At 40.4% G+C, this 23,901-nt stretch overlaps 1 protein-coding gene across 5 annotated transcripts in view; it reads left to right on the forward strand.

Moving 5' to 3' along the window:
- LOC116978204 (matrin-3-like) overlaps positions 1-21,561 on the forward strand; it is a 36,443-nt gene extending 14,882 nt beyond the window's left edge. For 3 of the 5 annotated variants that reach the window (XM_033029174.1, XM_033029176.1, XM_033029175.1), the window contains exons 3-16: positions 2,415-2,476; positions 3,721-3,759; positions 6,104-6,201; positions 7,774-7,811; positions 9,761-9,895; positions 10,175-10,306; positions 11,680-11,826; positions 12,071-12,202; positions 14,343-14,395; positions 15,199-15,595; positions 17,177-17,221; positions 18,053-18,506; positions 18,836-18,957; positions 20,577-21,561. In XM_033029174.1, the coding sequence (XP_032885065.1) occupies positions 2,415-2,476; positions 3,721-3,759; positions 6,104-6,201; positions 7,774-7,811; positions 9,761-9,895; positions 10,175-10,306; positions 11,680-11,826; positions 12,071-12,202; positions 14,343-14,395; positions 15,199-15,595; positions 17,177-17,221; positions 18,053-18,506; positions 18,836-18,957; positions 20,577-20,666 (1,944 nt within the window). In that variant the 3' untranslated portion in view covers positions 20,667-21,561. The remainder of the gene's footprint in view (positions 1-2,414; positions 2,477-3,720; positions 3,760-6,103; positions 6,202-7,773; positions 7,812-9,760; positions 9,896-10,174; positions 10,307-11,679; positions 11,827-12,070; positions 12,203-14,342; positions 14,396-15,198; positions 15,596-17,176; positions 17,222-18,052; positions 18,507-18,835; positions 18,958-20,576) is intronic. The other 2 variants (XM_033029178.1, XM_033029179.1) reach the window with 2 other exon arrangements.
- The last annotated feature ends 2,340 nt before the right edge of the window (positions 21,562-23,901 follow it).

The raw sequence follows: 23,901 nt of genomic DNA on the forward strand, positions 1-23,901 counted from the left end.
GCAAGGTTTGATGAGGTTGCATAGAAATTATATTATTTTGAATGTGTAGAAGCAACTGTGGAGTGTTTAATGCCTGTGCATGCTGTGCTGAAATACACTTGCAGTAGTCGAGCATAGTGCTTTCCATTTGTGCTCATTGTTGAGTATAATTCAATATTTTGGTTTAGTTTATTGTCACGTGTACCGAGGTACAATGAAAAACTTTTTGTTGCACGCTGACCAGTCAACAGAAAGCCAGTACATGATTACAAGTGATCCATTTACAATGTATAGATACGTGATAAGGGAATAACGTTTAGTTCAAGGTAAAGCCAGCAAAGTCCAATCAAGGATAGTTTGAAGGACACCAGAGAGGTAGATAGTTCAGTACTACACTCTGGTTGTGGGAATTCAAATGGTATACTGGAATTTCAGAGTTTTAAAGCTTGTGCTTGCAGACAAAAATATAATTTTGACAGGTGAATGATAGCTTTTGCCCAATCAGCAGAATGTTACCTGCATGCTCTCTAGTCCAAGGGTTCCCAACCTGGGATAAATTTACCCCCATGGGAGATAAATTTCACCTACCCACGGGGTAAATTTGTTGATTCTGGATTTGTACATATTATTTCTCATTGACTGACTGTTAAGTTCTGGTATAACGATATCTAAACATCATGGGTTGTTCATAAATAAGTGAAATAACATTGTTATGTGCTATTAAAGTTGCCTGGGGTAAATGGGACAAAAAAGGTTGGGAACCCCTGCTCTAGACTATCAATAGCAGCACTCTAGTGACTTTTCTTTGCCCGAACATTTGGATTTGATTGCTTACTCAGAATTTATGATTTAGCGCAGTGGGACAGGAAACATCTCTGGAGAGATGAAATAGGTGACGTTTTGGGTCACGACCCTTCTTCAGAGTCCATCAGTCTGAAGACGGGTCCTCGACCTGAAACGTCACCTATTCCTTCTCTCCAGAGATGCTGCCTATCCCGCTGAGTTACTCCAGCATTTTGTGTCCACAGTTTAAGCCAGCATCTGCAGTTATTTCCTACACATATATGATTTAGCATTACTTATCCATTTTTGAAATTACACTTTTGACTCATTGTAGATGTAAAAAATGTGTAAGAAGACCTGTTCCCAGTAATTCTTCTCAACATGAAAATGACATTCTAATAAATTAACCATTGTACATCCCATTCCCAAAGAGTCCTGTGCTGTGTGCTGCAAGTATCTTCAGTCATCATTTGCAAAAATGATTTCATTGGTATGGTTTGCATTGGCATAAAGTCCCTTAATGAGATGGTGTGATAGACAAAATAAATATACATGGATAAATACTCATACGAGGAAGAGAAACTTAAATTGAAGAGTGAAGTATGCTGCATTTGGGGTGAGTAATATATTTTCATGAGCTGACCTAATTATAAACAATCAAAAAAATATTTGACCAATTAATATTAAAATGTAAGATTTTTAAAATAATTTTTTTCCTTAGGGTGCCACAAGTCCAGTTCTTCACATAATATATACTGTGTATGGAACAAATGGTGCAATGATTTTAAAGGCTTTTAACTACAAGATTGGAAGTTCTTAAATTTTAAGGATGTTTAAAAAAAATATCCTGAACATAAATACTACTTCTAATACAATTGTGAGTTAGAGAACAAAGCTTTTTACAATACTTTGTTGCATGTGGCAATAATAAACCTGAACCTAAAGCTGTAGTTGATTAATCTCCTCAAGAGTTAGTGGAGATTAGCTAAAGTACTACTGATTATGGTATATTTGATACTAGTCCCCTGTCACAGGATGTGCTGATTGAAAACATTGTCCTTGAATCGTCATTAACTAGAAAATAGTATACAAACTATTCCAGTGATAAACTATCCTCCTTCACTTTTATCTCCTAAGATTTGTTTGGTGCATGGATCAAACATTTCTTGACATAGTTAATTTAACCTTTTTTTTGGCAGATAAGGAACAGTACATTTAAATTCATCTATATTGCACTTTCCTGATCCGAAAGCATATAGAATAAGAGCGTAAACAGGCAAAATCAATGAGCAGCGCTGCAGAAATTGTTAAAATTGCATCTCAGTGATTAATTTAATGTTGAATTTGGAATATTCACTTGTATATGGAGAATGAACGATATGCACAATGCAGGGGAGTGCAGTCCACGATGGACTTTCACATTGCAATCATACACAATGTATATTATAAAATAACCTCGCAGGTTATGATTCTGAGGTTTAAATTGTATTTAATCTTAAGGTTTCCCACAGTGTTGTTGGAGTGTGACTGTTTAGTATTCATCTAATTTCTCCTGTAATGAATTCTACTTTTTTTTGTTGTTCTAGTATTATGATTGATTTGTTAAATACAATGTGGTTTTCCCCTACCTGCGCCCACTCCCCATTCTGCAGGAATGGAACCAGCATAAGCACGAACCAGCACACAAAAGGCGGTGCCTACTGCTCTTGGAAATGTATGTAGATCTTTATTTAACAAAAAGATTAGCAACTTGGACTTTTTGTAAGTTAAATGTTATTATTTGGTATACAAGGCTTTGTACACAATCTGATACTTAAATTGTCTTCAGTCAGCTAATTTTAAGTGACATTTATGAAAATAATGAAAATACTGTTCATAGAAATATAGAAATTAGGTACAGGAGTAGGCCATTCGGCCCTTCGAGCCTGCACCGCCATTCAATATGATCATAGCTGATCATCCAATTCAGTATCCTGTACCTGCCTTCTCTCCATACCCCCTGATCCCTTTAGCCACAAGGGCCACATCTAACTTCCTCTTAAATATAGCCAATGAACTGGCCTCAACTACCTTCTGTGGCAGAGAATTCCAGAGATTCACCACTCTCTGTGTGAAAAATGTGTGGCTAATAATAGGAAGCTAAAGGAACAGGACATGTTAGTGCAGTGTTCCACAAAATACCCAATGTTAAGAACATAGATCACCACCACACAGGTACAGGCCCTTCGGCCCACAATGTTTGTTTCAAACAAGATGCCAAAATAAACTAATTTAATTGACCTGAACCATACGCTCTAGTCTTCTTTGCCCCTTTCACGTTCATGTTATTCCCTCTAATCTTTTACATTTCCACCCTGGGGGAAAAAAGGTTCTGACTGTCTATGCCTCTCATACTAGAATAATGCATGGATTATGGTTTCAGTTAAAAGGAGACTTTGTCTGGAATGTTGGAGGTTGAGGGGAGACTTCCAACCCCCGTCCCCATCCTTCTGTGGTGAAACCAGCAGTCTGAATCTGATTAGTGTGGGTCTAGCTCCCGACCAAAATAGCATTAACACCAATTTGATCCACGTAATTAAGTGTTCCATTATTCATCAAACACATTGTATCCAATTCCCTGTATCTTACTTTCTTCTTGACCCATGTATCGTCAATTTTGCCCTGTACTTGTGATTTTAGAACATCCAAATCATGAAAGTAACCAAGATAATACTTGGAAACTTTATCAATGAGCTATTGGTCTACATTTTTACTCCTCTGTGGCAAAGGATTAGCACATCCATGATTTAACGTGATTCGAAAGCCTTAACGGAAGTCAACTTGCTACATAAAACCTGACCTCTAATCTGTAGAGGTTATATAAAAATATTTGCATCTTTGTTTTTTTTAGTGATCATTAGTATTGGAGGTATGCTTTTTGAAAGCAAGCACTGATAGTTTTTTGCCTTTTATTTTTAGTTATCCGCAATGGGTTCCAGACAATGTACCACCCTCAAGGTAAGTCTAAATTGATTTAAGCGATGTATGGATGGGCCTGTCTAATAAGCACAGTGTACGGGAAGGGTCACGTAAGTCCTTTAAAAGAGAGGGGGAGAAGGAGTGGAGACAACTTTTAAGAAGCCAGAGATACACGGAGGTGAAGCTCGGCGGACATTAACATTACCGATCGGTTATCCTTGGTTCTGAAAACTACTGCCTGTGTTTTTTATTTTCCCATTGTGCCAATGTAATTCACCGATCAGCACCGGCAACAATCTACGAGAACCTTCGACCTCCTAGCAACCCACTAGGACCTCCTGGCGACCCACCTACGGCACAAGAATTCTCGCTACTATCAATAGCGGCTTCATTCTGGTCGCCGCTATAATGGTTGCGGCGACTATAATGAGGCTGCGACTAGTTCCCAGAGTGAGGGAACTCCTCATGACCATGAAGACGACTCCCCGGCAACTACCTGCGAACATGTGGCGACCGCATAGTCTCCTGCAGTTGCCGAAGTGGGGCAGGCCCATAGGTCTGGTGCTTATTCCTTTTTTTAAGACTAGACTATAGTAATGAAAAGGAGTATATTTTTCTTCAAAAGCAGTACATCCATGTAATCCAATAGCTTTTGCACATAGTTTGACTATTTCACTCGGCTAATGGTTGGGATGAAGCGTGTATTTTCTAAAAAACCTGAAATGTGTACTAATTAGAAACTAATGCAAAAAATGGTGCGGATGGGTGATGTATGTTCTGCTTCTGCCCTGTAATTTTTTTAATCAGACTTTTTGCTTCCGAGATTGTCGCATGCTTAGCTGCTGAGTACGCACACAGATCTTTTGTTTTCGCATGGGAAGTGATAAAACAGTACAGAATGAGAACAGGCCCTTCGACCAACAATGTCCGTGTTAAACATGATGCCAAGACCATAGAGTATAAAAGTTGGGACGTCATGTTACAGTTACATGTTACATTGGTGAGGCCATATTTAGAGTATTGTGGTCATTTTTGGGCACACTGTAATAGAAAAGATGTTGTTAAGCTGGAAAGGGTGTATTAAAAAATTATGAGCATGTCCCCAGGACTCGAGGACCTGGGCTTTATGGAGAGGTTAGGACTTTATTCCTTGGAATGCAGGAGGGTGAGGGGTGAGGGGTGATCTTATAGAGGTGTACAAGACTATGAGAAATAGATAGGGTAAATGCACAGCATGTTTGATCCAGAATAGGAGAATTGAGAAACAGAACATAAGATTAAGGTGAGGGGAGAAGCGTTTCATAGGAACCTGTGGCGACTTTTCTACGCAAAGCTTGGTCAGTATATCGAACTAGCTGCCTGAGGAGTTGAGGCAGGTACTATCATAACGTTTAAGAAACATTTAGATAGGTACTTGATTCAATAGGTACTTGGTTTGGAGGGATATCGGCCAAATGTAGGCAGGAGGAACTAGTGTTGATGGAGCATGTTGGTTGGCCTGGACAAGTTGGGCCGAAGGGTCTGTTTCCATGCTGTTTAACTCTGACCATTTTTTTATCTACCAGTGCAAAATCCAGTCACCACCCTCTTTATATATTAAAACAAAGTTTCTTTGCACATCTATAAACTTTGCCCATCAAACCTTAAAGCTATGCCCTCTGGGGAAATATCCCTATCTCTGCCTCTGATAATTTGATATACTTCTATCAGGTCTCCCCGCAACCTCCAGCATTCCAGAGAAAACAATCCAAGTCTACCCAACGTCTCCCATAATACCACCTAACCAGGCAACGTTTTGGTAAATCTCTGCAACCAGAACTATATACAATATTCCAATTGAAGCTTAACCAAAGTCCTGTAAAGATACATCATGACATCCTGACTCTTGTACTCAATGCTCGGTTCTATGAAGGCAAGGATACTACATGCTGCCTTTACTACCACTCTTATCTATTTTTGTCACTTTCATGGATAGGGACCTGGACTGCAGGATTCCTTTGTACATCAATGCTGTTGGGGGTCATGCCATTAATTATGTATTTTCCCCTTGCAGTTGACCTCCCAAAGCACTTGTTCAGATTAAACTCACTCTGCCATTTCTCTGCCTGTTTCTGTACCTGACCATTATCCTACTCTATACGTTGACGGCCTTCCTCACAGTCTGCGACCCCCCAAATATCTGCAAACCTACTAACCAACCTGTCTGTTTGCATCCAACTCGTTTATGCATATCACAAACAGCAGAGGTTCCAGAATAGATCCCTTTATCACTTCCTCAAAAAAACTTGATTAAGTTAGTAAGACATGACCTGCAGTGATATATTGTGGCCAGTGATTAATATATGTTAATACTAAGCTTTCTTTCCCTTTGGGCTAAACGTAGAAACAATCCCGCTGCTCGGCAGTCCACTCTTGCTCCAGATGCTGCATCTGCAATCCTTGCAGCCATCAGACAACTGGATGCACTGGACCCTCATGGAGGTAAGGATAACATTATTTTGTGTTTTTTTTTTTTTTTTTTTTTTTTTTTTCTTCAATTGGCAAATCACAGCTTTTCTCATTAAAAAAAGACGCAAAGTACTGGAGTAACTCAGTGAGTCGGGTAGCATCTCTGGAGAACGTGGATAGATAATGTTTTGATTTGGGATCCTTCTTCAGACTTGACACACAGCTTGTTTCTACTATTTATTTATTGTCACTAGACAACAAATTAAATGGAGAACACATATTTGATTATAGCTGAGATCCAGAGTATTTAGGGAATTATTTCAGATTTTTTTTTTTCCCCAAGCATGCTGCAATCTCGGAAGCAGCCATTTTTTCCTGTGTTTATAGTTCTCGCACTGTAGTACTTTCACTTAGTGTGCAGGATATATGTGTAACACGAACATATACAAACCAAGTACCTATCAAACTACACTTGTCCTAATCAGTGTAATAATTTGAAACTTTTTCAAAATTGTGATCATTATTAATTTATGGCAGTTGCTACTTTATTATGGATCCTCAGACCATACAAAATAATTTCAATGCCTTAATGTCACAAATAAAAAAATTATTGGAGAGAATTATTTCCATGGGATTGTTACTGCACTGAATTCGCTTAATGCTGCCACGTAGTGCTGTTTATGTGGGAATATAATTGAAGAGCTTTATCTCCTCTCTTCCCCAGTTTTAAGCCGGAACATTGTGCTATATAATTTTACTCTTGGGAGATCTGTGCAGCTAATAGACAATTTTTGATAGAACATATATAGATTGTGAAACAATTTATAGTTTAACTAGACCAAGTGGGTCCCGTTGAGTCCGTGTCTCAGGGAGGCCTGGTCCCCCAACACAACCCGTTTTCCCCCACCGCGATATTCCACCACTCACCCATAGCCCCCACGAGAGGCCTGGTCCCCCAACGCAATATTCCACCGCTCATCTGTTCTCCCAACGCCACCCGTTCCCCCCCAACGCAATATTCCACCACTCACCCATAGCCCCCACGAGAGGCCTGGTCCCCCAACGCAATATTCCACCGCTCACCTGTTCTCCCAACGCCACCCGTTCCCCCCAACGCAATATTCCACCACTCACCCATAGCCCCCAACTGTGCAGCAGCAACTCATTTCCCCTTATTCACCCCCCCCTCATTTTTAACTCTGTGTAAATGAGATCCCATTGTGATTGAGGGACTGAGATGCCATTATGACATCACTGAAAGCTGCTAGAAAACTCACAGCATAGTCACAGTTATTCTTCTCAAACTGGGCTTTTTGAAACTTGTAAATATCAATAACGTGAAATATAACATCAAATCTGAAGGAAAGTTGACAGGAACGACCACGGGACAAAGGTACGTAAGGTGGTGCAAAGATTTTAGCGCTACCGTATACCGTTTTGGCGTAGTTACAGGATCACATGGGACAACAAACACAAACAAACATAGATAGAAACAAGACGAGAATTTTAGTTATATAGATAGATGATAGATAGATATTTTGAGCGTTGCATTTTCATGTAAAGGTACCTTGCAGAAAGCTCATGGTGTGTTTTGTGTTTTTTCAGGCATCAGAAAAGGCCAAATGCAGAACAAACGAATCGTGGTCTGTTTTCATTTCATTACAATATGAATAATACTGGGGGGTCACAAATTTCCTCTTGTTTATGTTTTGAATTTGGTACTTAAGGCTGGATTTGGGAAAATATTTTTATAGTTTAAGAGGAATAAAATAAATGTGGACGCTGCTTCAATAATTTGGATAAGAACATACAGGGCAAGTTTTGCGATTTTGCTGATGATACAAAAGTTAGTGCTTTTGCAGATAGTGAAGATGGTTGTGAACGATTACAGCAGGATCTGGATCGATTGGCAAGGTGAACGGAGGAATGGTTGATGGAATTTAATACAGAGAAGTGTGAGGTGTTACATTTTGGGACGTCGAACAAGGGCAGGACCTACACAGTGAATGGTAGGCCTCGGGAGTGTTGTAGAGCAGAGGGATCTAGGAGTACAGGTGCATGGTTCCTTGAAGGTCGAGTCGCAGGTAGATAAGGTGATCAAAAAGGCTTTTGGCACTTTGACCTTTGTAGTGGCAGCGTTTTATATCGTTCAAGGAATCTTTCCTCTAGCTACTATGATTGAAGATGGGTTAGGAGATTAACTAAACAAATTCACGAGCCATTCAATGCCGTCGAAAGATAAATCTTCAAAACACTTGATTAATAGTTTCATTATTGCAATAGTCAAAACAGTAAGATATTCGTCTAAACTTCTTCTTTAAGTACATTTTGATCTTACTCGTAGTCAAACTCGTGCATGGTGGAAAGCTGTGACCTCTCCATGCTTCTTCAAACTAAACTAAAAACTACTAGGACATCTGCGCGAGAATCCAAACCGCAAACACGCATCTATACGTAATAAATCCCACCCACATAATTACTGGCAGATAAAGATTTAACGGTAACTGGTTATAGTTATAACATATTGAGTTAAGCTAAATGGCTACTACAGCCTTCATCAGTCAGAGTATTGAGTACAGAAGTTGGGAGGTCATGTTGCAGTTGCATAAGATGTTGGTGAGACCGCATTTAGAATATTGTGTTCAGTTCTGGGCACCATGTTATAGGAAAGATATTGTCAAGCTTGAAAGGGTTCAGAAATGATTTACAAGGATGTTGCCAGGGCTAGAGGGTGTGAGCTATAGGGAGAGGTTGAGTAGGCTGGCTCTCTATCCATGGCGCACAAGAGGATAAGGGGTGATCTTATGGAGGTGTATAAGATCACGAGAGGAATAGATCGGGTATATGCACAGAGTCTTTTGCCCAGAGTATGGGAATATAGGATCCGAGGTGTAACCTTTTCACACAAAGGGTAGGGGGTGTATGAAACAAGCTGCCAGAGGAGGTCGTTGAGGCTGGGACTATCCCATCGTTTAAGAAACATTTAGACAGGTATATGGATAGGACAGGTTTGGAGGGAAATGGACCAAACGCAGGCATGTGGGACTAGGGTGGAACATTGTTGGCCGGTGTGAGTGAGTTGGGCCGAAGAGCCTGCTTCCACACTGTATCACTCTATGACTCTATGCTTCCTGAACAATAATTTTATCTTTTGAAAAATATTCTGCTAATTTAATGTGAAAGTAGATTCCATAATTTCTGCCATTAGGTCAGGATTCAAGAAATCCCTATTTTGCGCTTGAATAATGTTTCATTCTATATACTGCAAAGAAGCAAACTATTTGGTCTGTTGGGTCCTTGTTCTCAAGCCTCTTCTTCATCCAGTCTTATGAACACATCTTTACATTCCAATCTCTTTCATCTTTATCAGGTTTCTTGAATATTTCATGTTTGCTGCCTTAGCTCTCCCTGAGATTGTAAGATCCATGTTCTAACCACTCTTGAATTCTGCTCAATGTATTTATACAGTAATATTCACTAATCCTTTTGAAATCAGCTTGAGGATGAGTGTGCAAAATGATAACGCTATGTGCTTTCCACTTCAATATTTGCTTGTTGAAATGTTTGGTTATGTTGTCCTCCCTTTCTGAAGGCAATGGATGATTCTGGCCGAGTGGTTCATATGACAGAATTACCTAAAGGAAAATGCAAAGTGAAAGACATCCTCAAATTAGCTCAACCTTTTGGAATCATTACAAAATACTTGTTTTTAAATACAAAGCATGAGGTGAGTAAAGTACACTTGGCACTTCTGGGAGAAAAATGTTGTGAATCAGATTAAGCCAGATGTAATTATGTGATGGTAATCTGACTGCTGTCACAGTTTCTGAACGTGTATATTGTTTGCAATTTTAAAGATGCAATTAAATTTGCCTTGCTGATGATGTATTTTTAAATGTGCAATATCTACCGCTATTATCCGTAGTTTCTACTTATGGATGACATCTGTATCTGAATGTTGATCATCATCACGAGCATTTTGTTTTAAAAAAAATCTAAAATGTAGGGGTTTGTGGAAATGGCCACAAGTGGACAAGCACAAACGGCAGTTGCCTTTTACAGCACGAGGCCAGCAATTCTTTATGGCAAGAAGATTAGAGTGGATATGTCTCACAAATACAAAGAAATAGATTTGAAGGTAACTCAAATGGATCATCTGTTGGTGAATGCTTTAGCCAAATTGTTTCTTGCTTTTAAATCAGTATTTTTAAAAAAAAAGTGTTTGAGTTTGTTGTTGAAGTTACTTATGTTGATGCTATTGCAACGTTATGATTGGTAATGGTTGGATACATCCATCTGAGGCAAATATGTGGGGAGGGGCCGTTCTATCTTGCATAACGTCTTCATAGAAATTATCTCAAACATGAAGATTTGGGAGTTGAACAATTCTGACTCACATGGCTATCTGGACTACACGTCTTCCCACCCTGCCCCCTGTAAGGACTCCATCCCCTACTCCCAATTCCTCCGTCTACGCCGCATCTGCTCCCAGGATGAGACGTTCCACACCAGGGCATCGGAAATGTCCTCGCTCTTCAGGGAACGGGGATTCCCCTCCTCCACCATAGATGAGGCTCGCACCCGGGTCTCTTCCATACCCCGCAACACTGCGCTCTCTCTCCCCATCCCCGCACTCGCAACAAGGGCAGAGTCCCCCTAGTCCTCGCCTTTCACCCCACCAGCCGGCAAATACAACAAATCATCCTCTGCCATTTTCGCCACCTCCAACGTGACCCCACCACTCGCCACATCTTCCCATCTCCCCCCCATGTCTGCCTTCCGCAAAGACCGCTCCCTCCGCAACTCCCTTGTCATTCTTCCCTTCCCTCCCGTACCACCCCCTCCCCGGGCACTTTCCGTTGCAACCGCAAGAAATGCAACACCTGTCCCTTTACCTCCCCCCTCGACTCCATTCAAGGACCCAAGCAGTCGTTCCAGGTGCGACAAAGGTTCACCTGTATCTCCTCCAACCTCATCTACTGCATCCGCTGCTCTAGATGTCAGCTGTTTAACATCGGTGAGACTAAGCGGAGGTTGGGCGATCGTTTCGCCGAACACCTTCGCTCAGTCCGCAAGAACCTACCTGAAATCCCGGTGGCTCAGCACTTCAACTCCCCCTCCCATTCCCAATCCGACCTCTCTGTCCTGGGTCTCCTCCATTGCCAGAGTGTGCAACACCGGAAATTGGAGGAACAGCACCTCATATTCCGACTGGGTAGCCTGCGGCCGGCGGGCATGAACATTGAATTCTCCCAATTTTGCTAGCCCTTGCTGCCTCCTCCCCTTCCTTAACCCCCGAGCTGTCTCCTCCCATCCCCCCGCCCTCGGGCTCCTCCTCCTCCCCTTTTTCATTCCTTCTTCCACCCCCCCACCCCCTATCAGTCTGAAGAAGGGTTTCGGCCAGAAACGTCACCTATTTCCTTCGCTCCATAGATGCTGCTGCACCCGCTGAATTTCTCCAGCATTTTTGTGTACCTTCAATTCTTTTTCTAATATTGTTTTTCCTTCTAGAAGCAAAAACAAGACCACCGGAGTGGTGGAAGGGTTGCACTTCTGCAGAATCTCCCTCCCTCTGGATACTCAGATGCTGATGTTGTGAAAGTTGGTGCCAACTTTGGGAAAGTGCTCAATTATATTGTGATGAGACTCCGGAATCAGGTATCATCACAATATTTATTTTTATGGAAGGCAAGGGTGTGTTGTTAATACCTATCATGAACATTTATGGTATCTTTTATATTGCCCCTGTCCAGAAAATACTATGATTAAAGGAGGGGTGGGGATGTAAGGGAATAAGAAAGTGGCAAGGATGTATCTGATTATTTTAGCATACCGAAATGTAAGAGATACTGTAATTAATCTTCAGACTTTCTCCTGATTATGTTAATGCTGTAATGAACAGGCTTTTCTGGAGATGGAGTCAAAGAAATGCATGATAGACATGGTTAAACACTACAAGAAAACACCTTTAATATTTCGAGGTAGAAAGGTAACCGTGGATCCATCTCAGAAATATAAAACTCTTGTACTGAAGGTAAGGAATAAACCTTGAAAAGGAATAAAGTTTTCTGGGGCTTCCTGAGTTGGTGAAAACAGTTATATGATTATATGTCTGTCTTTATAAGTCAAGTCAAGTCGCATTTATTTATATAGCACATTTAAAAAACAACTCTCGTTGGCCAAAGTGCTTTACATTTGTTATAAGAATAATATAAACAAACAAACTACATACATATAGCCCTCGCTTAGTGGACGTCAGGAAAGGCTTGGGAATATAGATAGGCTTTTAGTCTTGACTTAAAGGAGTCGATGGAGGGGCAGTTCTGATGGGAAGGGGGATGCTGTTCCACAATCTAGGAGCTGCAACCGCAAAGGCACGGTCGCCCCTAAGCTTATGCCTAGACATTCAGATGATGCCAAGATATTCAGCAGCCCCAAGTCGGCCAATCTGAGGGACCTGCAGATGGAGTGGTGGGTGAGAAGACTTTTAATGTAGGAGGGGGCAAGCCCATTGAGGGCTTTGTAGACATAGAGGAGGGTCTTGAAATGTATACGGAACCGCACAGGGAGCCAGTGGAGAGAGGTCAGGATCGGGGTGATGTGGTCCCTTTTTCGGGTGCCCGTCAGGCGTCTCGCTGCGGCGTTTTGGACCAGTTGCAGGCGGGATGCCTTCCTAAAGGCAAGTGATGCCTTTCTAAATGTTCAGTGTTGTTCTTTGATTTGGCTTTTAATATTTCAAAAGCAAAGTACTGCAGGAAGTCTGAAGGATAAGTAAATACTTGTAGCTCGGGTAGCATTCGGAAGAGTGAGGGAGTTGAGGATTGATTAACAGTCCTCTGAATTGGGAAAAGCTACAGAATGTTTTAAAATACAGCAAGGAAACAGCACACTATTTCTTTGGCATGGAGTTGTCACCACCTACATTAGCATTGCTCTCTGCTTTCACGTTTCATGGAGTTTTCACCACCTACAGTAGCATTGCTCTGCTTTCATGTTTCCCGATGCACCTGGACGTCTTCCGCTTTTTGTTTTCTCTTGATCTTTTGAAATGTCAATGGATACTATTTTTCCACTTGCGTTATTCCCTCCAACCTACATTCATCTCAGCTTGCAGCATTCTGTCCATTGAAGACTAACCCAAACTTTGTCATTAAACATAGAAACATAGAAAATAGATGCAGGAATAGGCCATTCGGCCCTTCAAGCTTCAATATGATCATGGCTGATCATCCAAAATCAGTACCCATGTTCCTGCTTTTTCCCATATCCCTTGATTCTGTTAGCACTAAGAGCTAAATCTAACTCTCTTGAAAACTTCTAAACTCACTTCTATCTTTCATAGGCTGAAACCAACTCTCTTGCCATTCCCTCACAGTTCCCTCTAGACCATGACCTTCCTCTGGAATATTACAAAATAACTTTCCACCATCACAGGTCTTGGTTTCTCTTGAGATCTTTCTTCCATAGTTTAGTAACAATTCTAATTGAGACATCATGAAATGGGGAAGGAAGAAGTAACAGGACAAGTGTTGTCTCTCCTTCAAAAGATGTCTTAAGATGGGATGGTCTATTCCTCTTCCAAGGGAAATTGATCCTTTTTGTTTAAGTGAAACATGAACTATGTTTCAAAGTCCATAGTTATCTAAGAGTGGAGTCCCGGGTAGATGGAGGGTGAAAAAGGTTTTTGGCATGCTGGTCCTCATCAGTCATAGAGCATAGAAGTTGACACAATATGTAACAGTTGTATTGACGTTGGTGAGGTTTCACTTGGAGTATGGTGTAAAACTTTGGTATTCTGCTGTAGAATGGATACCATTTAGCTGGAACGATGCAGAGAAAAAATGTGCCAGGGCCTGAGCTACAAGGACACATCGGCAGCCTAGGATTTTATTCTTGGAAGAGTAGGAGGCGGAGGGGTGATCTTATATTGGAGTAAAAGCATGTGAAGGATAGATTGGGTGAATGCAGTGTTTTCCTCTGGAGCTTTCTTCAGAGGAAGTAGTTGGGACAGGTGCAATATCAACATTTTAAAGACATTTAAAAGAGCTGGACCGAATACAACATTTCTTATTGTATGACTCCATGATTCTAGCAACTGGGTTTGAAAGTAAAATAACAAAGTTCTCTGCAGTTGTCCAAATCTTATGATGATTAACTCTTTTTGTTTATTTCAGAAACCGAGCATTAAGGTTCTAGAAGTATTGAGAGAACAGGATGAAGCAGATAGGTAAATCTTTTATCAAGTGCATTTTGCTGTAATGTGTTTGGAAATCAATGTTTAAAGCCAATTAAGAGTCAGATGAAGAGTATCAATGTGAGAACCCGAGAAATCGGCAGCCAAAGTACTTTGTGATAGTTTCTGATTAATATGGATGCGAGGTTAGAGTAATGGCACGTGCCAAATATATTCTGTTTCTAGTTTCCGGCTTTAACTTGTTTCCTGTCAACATCTTTTAGTGCTAAGCTGTCAACATCTTTTACTGCTAAGAGAATGGAGCAGCTGGGCTTGTACACCCTGGAGTTTAGAAGGATGAGAGGTGATCTTATTGAAATATATAAGATTATAAAGGGTTTGGACATGCTAGAGGCAGGAGACATGTTCCTGATGTTGGGAGAGTCCAGAACCAGGGGCCACAGTTTAAGAATAAGGGGTAAGCCAGTTGTGAGTCAGTGGAATTCTCTGCCTCAGATGGCGGTGGAGGCCGGTTCTCTGGATACTTTCAAGAGAGAGCTAGATAGGGCTCTTAAAGATAGTGGAGTCAGGGGATATGGAGAGAAGGCAGGAACGGGGTACTGATTGGGGATGATCACATTGAGCGCTCGAAGCGCCGAATGGCCCACACCTGCACCTATTGTCTAAGCTGATAAATCATGGGTCATATTTTGATCGCTAACTGCTGCAAATATTTTGGAAACTTGCAATTTAGGTTCAGCTAAGTCATTTCAGCGCATAAGATTGTCTGCAATTAAATTGAATTGGTTACCAGAAATAGATCTAGTACACATTTTTAATATTTGTTTCACTCTTAGAAGACGACGACGTTCCCGAAGTCCTCTTAAGAAAAAACAACCTAGCAAATCAAGGATCCATCCAAAAGATGATGGTGATAAAGGAGAGCAGGGAACCTCTGAAAGTTTGCCTTCAAGTGAAATTAAGAAGAACATTGCAGGAGATACCAAACAAGAAATTAAATCTGAAGGAAAGGAAGTTTCAGACGAAGAAGCAATTGCAGTTGTTGAGAGCGATGTGGAGCTTGAAGAAAATATTGGTGAGGAGCTCTGCACTAGTGAATCTGGCAGTGAAACTGACCAAGAAGGTTTGCCGAAGGAACCAGGGGATGAGATGGAAGCATCTGACTTGGTGGAAGCAAATTCCAAAATGGATATGGAAATGAACATGCAAGACGCATCAGAAACAACTGAGCCGGTAAAACTATGGATATATTTCTTTGAGGATATGGCAAATAGAGTAATTAAGGGGAACAGGTTGATGTAGTGCATTTCAGAAGCTTTCTATAAGGTCTCACACAGATGGTCAAAACATGAGAGCACACAGAGTAGGTGTAATGTAATCAAACTGAGGAAGGGTCTCGACCCGAGGCGTCACCCATTCCTTCTCTCCAGAGCTGCTTCCTGTCCCGCTGAGTTGCTCCAGCATTTTGTGTCTACCTATGATTTAAACCAACATCTGCAGTTCTTTCCCACACTACATGGGTTGAGTATTGGATACCAAGGCAAAGCATGAGCAGGATTAGACAGATCTAAAAAAGACACAAAGTGCTGGAGGCAACATCTTTGGAGAACATGGCAACGTTTCAGGTTGTGACCCCTCAGAGTGATATTAGTAGGACAAGCGAAAGCTGGAATAGAGGGGGGGGGGGGGGAGGGGAGATCAAAGTCTGGCAAGTGATAGATGGATACAGGTGAGGGGGTTTGATTGGCAGATGGTTGGAAAAAGGCCAAAGATGAAAAGACAAATGTGAGATAAGATAGAGGTGTGAAATGTGAAGTCAGAGGAAGGAATATAGATGGAAGGGGATAGGCAGATGTGAGGGGAGGGAGAAAGAGAGAGGTTTGTGCTGTGGAGGCCAAGTCAATGGATATTTTTAAGGCACAGATAGATTCTTGATTGACACAGGTGTCGGGTTATGGGAAGAAGGCAGGAGAAAGGGGCTGAGAGGGACAGATAGATGGCCATGTTTGAATGGCAGAGTAGACAATGGGCCGAATTGCCTAATTCTGCTCCTATCACTTACGAAGGAGAAAAAGAGAAACGGTTGTGCATCCAGGTGTGGAATGGGGAAACGATGGGTGGAGATGGGAGTGTTGTGGATCAGTTACCTGAAAATGGAGAATTCAATGTTCATACAATTGGGTTGTAGGTTATCCAAGCAGAATATGAGGTGCCGTTCCTCCAGTTTATGTGTGGCCTAACTATGGCAATAGAGGAAGCCCAGGACAGAAATGTCAGTATGGAAATAGGAAGGGTTGTTAAAATGGTTAGCAACTGGGAGATCCAGCAGGCCTTGGCAGATGAAGCGCAAGTGCTTGTCGAAACAGTCGCCTTGTCTATGTTTGATCTTGCCAATGTCAAGGTCACATGGAGCACCGAATACAATAGACGGGACTAATGGAGGTGCATACAGACCTCTGTCTCAACAGACAGGGTGCAGGTAGGATGCTTTGCCTGTTTAAGGGTCTAAAAGTAGGTTGTCATTCTCAGAATGATGATCAGCCACCTGGGAGTGAAGTAAGCAGTAATTTGTCCTTTGAGAGTGGTGAGTCTGGAATTCTCTATTCAAGGCTATGAAGGCTTGGTTACCAAGTTCATGCAAAACCAAGGTTGACAGATGTCTGGATATTAAGATGGTGCCGAGCTAGAAAATCAACCATGATTTTGATAAATGACAGAGCAGGCTCGAAGGGCTATCTCTTATTTCTTATGTTCATAATTCTTCTTGTATTTCTATCTGGAAATTGAAAAAAAACATATTTTGTTTTGAAACAGGCATCAGTTATTGAAAAGAGCGAAATAAATCAACAGATATCCCAGGTATTTTTTTCCAGCTTGAGTTAAATATTTTTAAACTGTGCAGGTCGTTGTCTAGTTATTATTAACTTGTTAGCACCCATTGTTTGATTTTAGCTCTTCAGTAGTAGTGTTGAATATTTTAGACTTTCATTCAAAATAATTAGCATCAGTTGTTATCATTTCTACGATTAGGTATTTTGCTGGGAATGACCTGCCCTTTTGTACATTCTGCTTTATTTGAGAAAAACATTTTTCACAGTGGTGAATCTCTGGAATTCTCTGCCACAGAATGTACAGGATACTGAGTTGGATGATCAGCCATGATCATATTGAATGGTTCGCAGGCTCGAAGGGCCGAATGGCCTACTCCTGCACCTATTTTCTATGTTTCTATATCTATTAATTATTAATTCCAATCCACCTGGGTCAGATCTACTTTCAACTCAATACTAGTCTGAAGAAGGGTTTCGGCCCGAAACGTTGCCTATTTCCTTCGCTCCATAGATGCTGCTGCACCCGCTGAGTTGCTCCAGCATTTTTGTGTACCTTTGATTTTCCAGCATCTGCAGTTCCTTCTTAAACACTAGTCTTATATTGTTTGTTTCCCTTTCATCATATCTTTTCCCATAACTCACTTGTTTGTAAAGGAAACATACTTGCCTATTGGCAGAAGCTTTTGATATTGAAGGGAAGAGGCCAAGCACAGACAATTACATTTAGAAATAATCGGGGTCTTGTCTTTTAGAAGATTAATTAGATTTTGACTATTAAAGTCATGTTTGCCAGTAATGTTTAATAGTAGCTGAAGCAGAGATTCTAGGCGTTTCATACATTAATATTGATGTTCTATAGGAGTTGAAAGAAGCGTGCTTTCCTGAAAACATAGATGAATTTGTAACTGTGGATGAGGTTGGTGATGTAGATGCTGGGAATTTGGATCTGGAAGATCTGACATCTTGTGCAGATAACATTAGTAAATTGGAGAATGACGCCGATGCAAGTATTGTAACAGAGAAATCAGAGGACACCAACGAGCAAAAAGAGGAGGATGTAGACAAACCTAAACGAAAACGTGGTCGAAAAAGGGGAAAGATCGTCAAGACAAAAAGAGCAGAACATAGTGACAAAAAAGATAGCGGTGAAGAAACTGAACTAAAACAAGATGAAAATATGACTGAAAATAAGATGGATACTGATGAAATGCAAGGGGAGACTTGTGTAGAACCAGAAAACAAGCGTGCTCGATCACGATCTCCTACTCCAGATGAGTACCGACTTGGACCATATCAACCCAACAATCCTGTAGGTAGGAAAATATTTATTTATCAAATGCAGAATTGCAAGACCACAGTTCTTTAACACATTACTTACTGTTTGTTTAACATGATTTCTCACACTTATTGAGAATATTTGCAATCTTAATTAAAACAGTTTGCAATTTTACTGCATTTTAAATCCATCATAGCGCTATTCTTATGGTGTATTAACGCTTGCATCAATGATAGTCCATTTGGAGATTGATGCTGCCTAGATGATGCATGGTTCGGTTTGTAATGTCGTCTCCGCTTGCGTGTATGGGATTGTTCATTGCTGCTTTAAAAGTAAACATTGAACATTTGTCTCTTTAAATTGTAGGACTAGACTATGTGGTTCCAAAGACTGGATATTATTGTACACTCTGTTGTCTCTTTTATACAAAAGAGGACGTGGCAAAGAAAACCCATTGTAGCAGTCTGCCTCATTATCAGAAACTGAAGGTGAGCCCTCTGATGACTGGAATCCTTGTCGTTATTTTGTGCATTTAATTGTAATTCTTCAGTTTGTTTAGGCAGATGAAGAAGTATTCATTCACAATATGTTCATCTAATTATCCAGATTTTAAATGACTACAAAAAGAGTCGACATTTGTCCATGGGAACCACCAGGGCCCATTTCCTAGATATCCTTGCTGGTATTGTTTGAATAAAAATTTAATGAAACGTAGGAAAACTTGCTGTAGGCTTGATTTTCTTAAAGCAGTGGATACCGAGGGGAATTTAATAATTTGGATTTCATGAAGACATTTTGTAAATTGAAGGAGCATTGTGGATAGTAAATTGGCTGAAATGCAGTGAGTAATTGTGAACAGTAGCTCAACAGATTGGCGGGAGATGCTGTGCTCTTCCCAGAGGTAGGTATTGGGACCATTTCTTTTGAGTGTGCATTGTGATGGACAAAAATAACTATAGATGCTGGAACAGTGAAATTTGCAGCAGATGGACTGTCTGCAGATGATAAATGGTTAACAGATTATTGAAAAAATCTGCAGGGGCTGGAAATCTGATTTAAAATTCTTGAAATATCGAGCAGGTCAGGCATCATATGTGGAAGATACAACATGGTTAACATTTCAGATTGAGGTTGAAAAACAAATTAAAACAAGCTTTTTGCAGTCTGCACAGGAGGAGATGTCTGGAGAGAGCAATAGGAATCTGTGTTTGGTCGGAAACTAATTAAATGATGCACATTGTATTTTAGCTGACGGTGGTGATGGGCTTAGTAATTGCAGTTGATCTGCCTGGAGGATTTATAAATGTAAGGAGTTAAATACTGAGGCAAGAAAGTGAAACTACTGGAACTGGGATGCAGAATGTAACCATTGCTAAAAATGTTCAACAAGGCAGGCATCCTCTATGGAGGGAAATGCTGAGTTATTGCCATCCGTTTATATTCTTGCATCAGGAACAGCTAATCTGACATAAACTGAAAAGGATGGTCATTTGAAATTATGAATTTAGTCTTATGTCCTGTGAATAAATGGGATATTAATGATTATCTACTTGGTTTGTGGACCTTTTATTAATTTTACACTGAAGGAAATCATTGGTATGTTTACAACTGAACATTGAAAATTCATGTGATGGGTTAAGACTGCTCTCAGAAATAAATTTGAAAAAAGAGATTGCTAGTTGATCGAGCTATTGCCAATTTGTCAGAAGCATTCAACGTTTTAATGATATTTATTGTCACATGTACCTTGGGTACAATGAAATTCTTTGTTTTGCATACAGTGTGCAAAGAGTCGCCACGTACAACATGCTGACAAAGTTACACAAGTATTCATTATAGTCCTGGAGGCCTCCCTTTATTCTCTCGGCGGCCCCGAGACAGACCCCCCCCCCCCCCCCGTGATTGGTGGGTAGAACAATGAAATTTGAAGTGCTTTATGAATTGTACCTTGGCTACCTAACAGATGCATTAAAGAATATGATGTTTTTCTCAGATTTCAGTTCCATTACAATCTTTTTGTTGAACTCTGATAACAGTGTGACAAAGGAGTAAAGACTTTTCTTCAAACAATAGTGATGTTAGTACATGAATGTTCTTTATTTTAAAGAAAATTTTGGACAAGGAAGCTGAGGATTATCGGAAAACTAAAACGGAACAAAATCCTGAAGTGCAAGTTGAAGAGCAAACTGACCAATGATTCAGTGATGACATCAAAACATCTAATCAGTTCGCTGGCTATTCTCATCACTTCCTGATCTTTTTGTTATTTGTGCCCTTTTAACAATGTTTAGATGTCTTAATATAGCAATTCACAGACATGCATGAATGGACTGGCAACAGTGATCACATTTTTGTTTGCAGTATTGTATTTGTTAAATAGAAAAAAAATCTTTCAACTTAGTTAAATTTCAAAGAGCATTGAAGCAGTGGGAATTGGTAAATTTCTGCTATTAACGAAATTTCAGTGATTGCGTTGTTCAAGTATTGGGTCAAGTATTGTGTTAACAAAAGTTGGTTATTTTTGGAAAGTAATAAATTGAAAACATTTGACAAGTTAATTGTTCTATTGCAGATAACAGGAAAGGTCTTGCCAAGAATTAATTGTATGATTACTGAAATTTGTAGGAGGGAATTACTTTAATGTTCACATAGTGGCCTGCACAACACTGGTAGAGGGAAAAGAAAGGATGGTGTCACACAGTGGGATGTTTGAGCAGCAAAAATGATAGACATGCTGATAATTTTGCAGAGGAACATGTTCTGCAACTGTTAAAAGACTTAAATACAGTTACATTTTGTTTGAATTGAAGATATATTATTCTTATGTGTTTCTGATGTGGAGGGTAGTGGTTGCTATAAGTTGAGCAGCCAGTTTGTCTTCAGCAAATTCTAAACCTTTGCTTTAAGTCCACTGTACCATGACCTTGCATGTAAATGGTTGCAGTGGTTTTAATTAGTTTAAAATAAAACCCATTCAGGTTAGCACCAAAACCAGTCCAGTTTCAAGTTCCATTTTAGCATTTTCTCACGTGCTGCTGAGGTCAGTTTCATATATTAACACCTTCAAATGTTTGACAAAATACACATTTTACGAAGGTACACAAAGCTGGAGAAACTCAGCGGGTGCAGCAGCATCTATGGAGCGAAGGAAATAGGCAACGTTCCGGGCCGAAACCCTTCTTCAGTCTGAAGAAGGGTTTCGGCCCGGAACGTTGCCTATTTCCTTCGCTCCATAGATGCTGCTGCACCCGCTGAGTTTCTCCAGCTTTTTTGTGTACCTTTGATTTTCCAGCATCTGCAGTTCCTTCTTAAACACATTTTACGAACTTGATTTGTAAACAATTTCCTGAATGCTTCCTTAAGACTAAAATCTAAATTACAATCAAAGATAATTGAACTTTGCATTTTTTGGTATACCTGCTGGGGCTGTGTCTTTAAAGAAAATTGCAAGCTTGTGAGAAATGTTCTGAAAATAAGAGCATTGTTTTGGTTTTTAATATTAGAATCTTTACAGAATCATTAGTTTGTTTCCAATAAAACTTAATATCCAGTTTTGAACTTGTGTAGAACGTAGTTTGAATACTTTACACATACCAGTATAGGAATACGATAGCAGAACAAGAATCGTGCATTGAAATAGTCTGCTTGTCCTGAGTAACCTGAAGCTAACTTGTACAATACTCATATGCGAGTTATGAAAGCAGCTTGTAGTGTTTACCAACCAGGCACACATCCTCAAAAATCGTTAATACATGCATATTTACTTTTGTTAGTTGACCATAGCTACTAACAAATGTCTTTGTATTATAAATAATCTACAAGTACACCAAATTGAAAATGTTTCCTCAAAGGCTGTATCTTGCCCCTGCTGATTTACTCTGCTGTACACTTGTTGCAAACAAGTCACCATGAGCACCTCTTTGTCCAAACTTTGTGCAGTTAAACAAATGTAAATAGTTTTTAATCGTTTATTCCAGTGACTGGTTTAAATTTACTGTCTGACTGGGATATCATTGGCCTAGTGTGCTAATGATCCTGTCATTAAAGTTTGTCCCTTTGTTTTTGGTCTATCACCAATTTTGTCACTTATGGATGGCAATTCATTAAAATATTCCTGTCTATCTCAGACACGTAGGACTTCCCAATGTGGACAAATGTTTTGGTCTGTTTTCCAAAAAATATGTGACATATTGGGCATTGTGCTTTTTTGGTAAGTATATCATACGGGCATAAATGATAGGATTAGAATTAGGCCCCTTCGGCCCATCAAGTCTACTCTGCCATTCAATCATGGCTGATCCATCTCTCCCTCCTAACTCCATTCTCCTGCTTCTGACACCTGAACTAATCAAAAATCTATGTCTCTGCCATAAAAAATATCAACTGACTTGGCCTCTACTGCCTTCTTTGGCAAAGAATTCCACAGATTCACCACCCTCTGACAAAAGCGATTTCTCCTCAACTTCCTAAAAGCATGTCCTTTAATTTTAAGTCTATGACCTCTAGTCCTAGACTCTCCCACTAGTGGAAATATCCATTCCACGTCCACTTTATCCAGGTCGTTCACTATTATGTATGTTTCAATGGGGTCCCCGCTCATTCTTCTAAACTCCAGGGAGTACAGGTCCTGTGCTGACAAATGCTCATCATTGGTTAACCTACTAATTCCTAGGATCATTCTTGTAAACCTCATCTGGACCCTCTCCAGAGCCAACACGTCCTTCCTCGGATATGGTGCCCACAATTACTCATAATATGCCAAATGCGACCTTATAGAGCCTCAGCATTACATCCCTGTTTTTGTATACAAGCCCTCTTGAAATAAATGCATTGAGTTTGCTTTCTTTACTACCGATTCGACTTGCTGATTAACTTTTTGGGAATCTTGCACCAGCACTCCCAAGTCCCTTTGCACCTCCGAATTCTGGATTCTCTCTCCATTTAGAAAATAGTCTATGCCTTTATTCCAATTACCCAAATGCATGACTCCACATTTTGTTATACAATATTCCATCTGCCACTTCTCTGCCCACTCTCTCAACCTGTCCAAGTCCTTCTGCAGAGTCCCTGTTTTCTCTACACTACCTGCCCCTCCACCTATTTGCGTGTCATCCACAAACTTGACCACAAAGCCTTCAATCCCCCCGTCCAAATCGTCAATATACAACGTGAAGAGCAGCGGCCCCAGCACTGACCCCTGCGGTACTCTGGCAGCCAACCAGAAAAAAGCCCCCTTTATTGCCACTCTTTGTCTTCTGCTATCCATGCTAGTATCTGCCCTTTGATACCATGGGCTCTCATCTTCCTTACCTCACGTGTGGCACCTAATCAAAGGCTTTCTGAAAATCTAAGTAAACAACATCTACTGACTCTCCTTTATCCTGCTTTTTACTTCTTCAAAGAATTCCAGCAAATTTGTCAAGCAAGACTTC

Source organism: Amblyraja radiata, chromosome 11, assembly GCF_010909765.2.
Source record: "Amblyraja radiata isolate CabotCenter1 chromosome 11, sAmbRad1.1.pri, whole genome shotgun sequence".
In the NCBI taxonomy this organism is placed as follows: Eukaryota; Metazoa; Chordata; class Chondrichthyes; order Rajiformes; family Rajidae; genus Amblyraja; species Amblyraja radiata.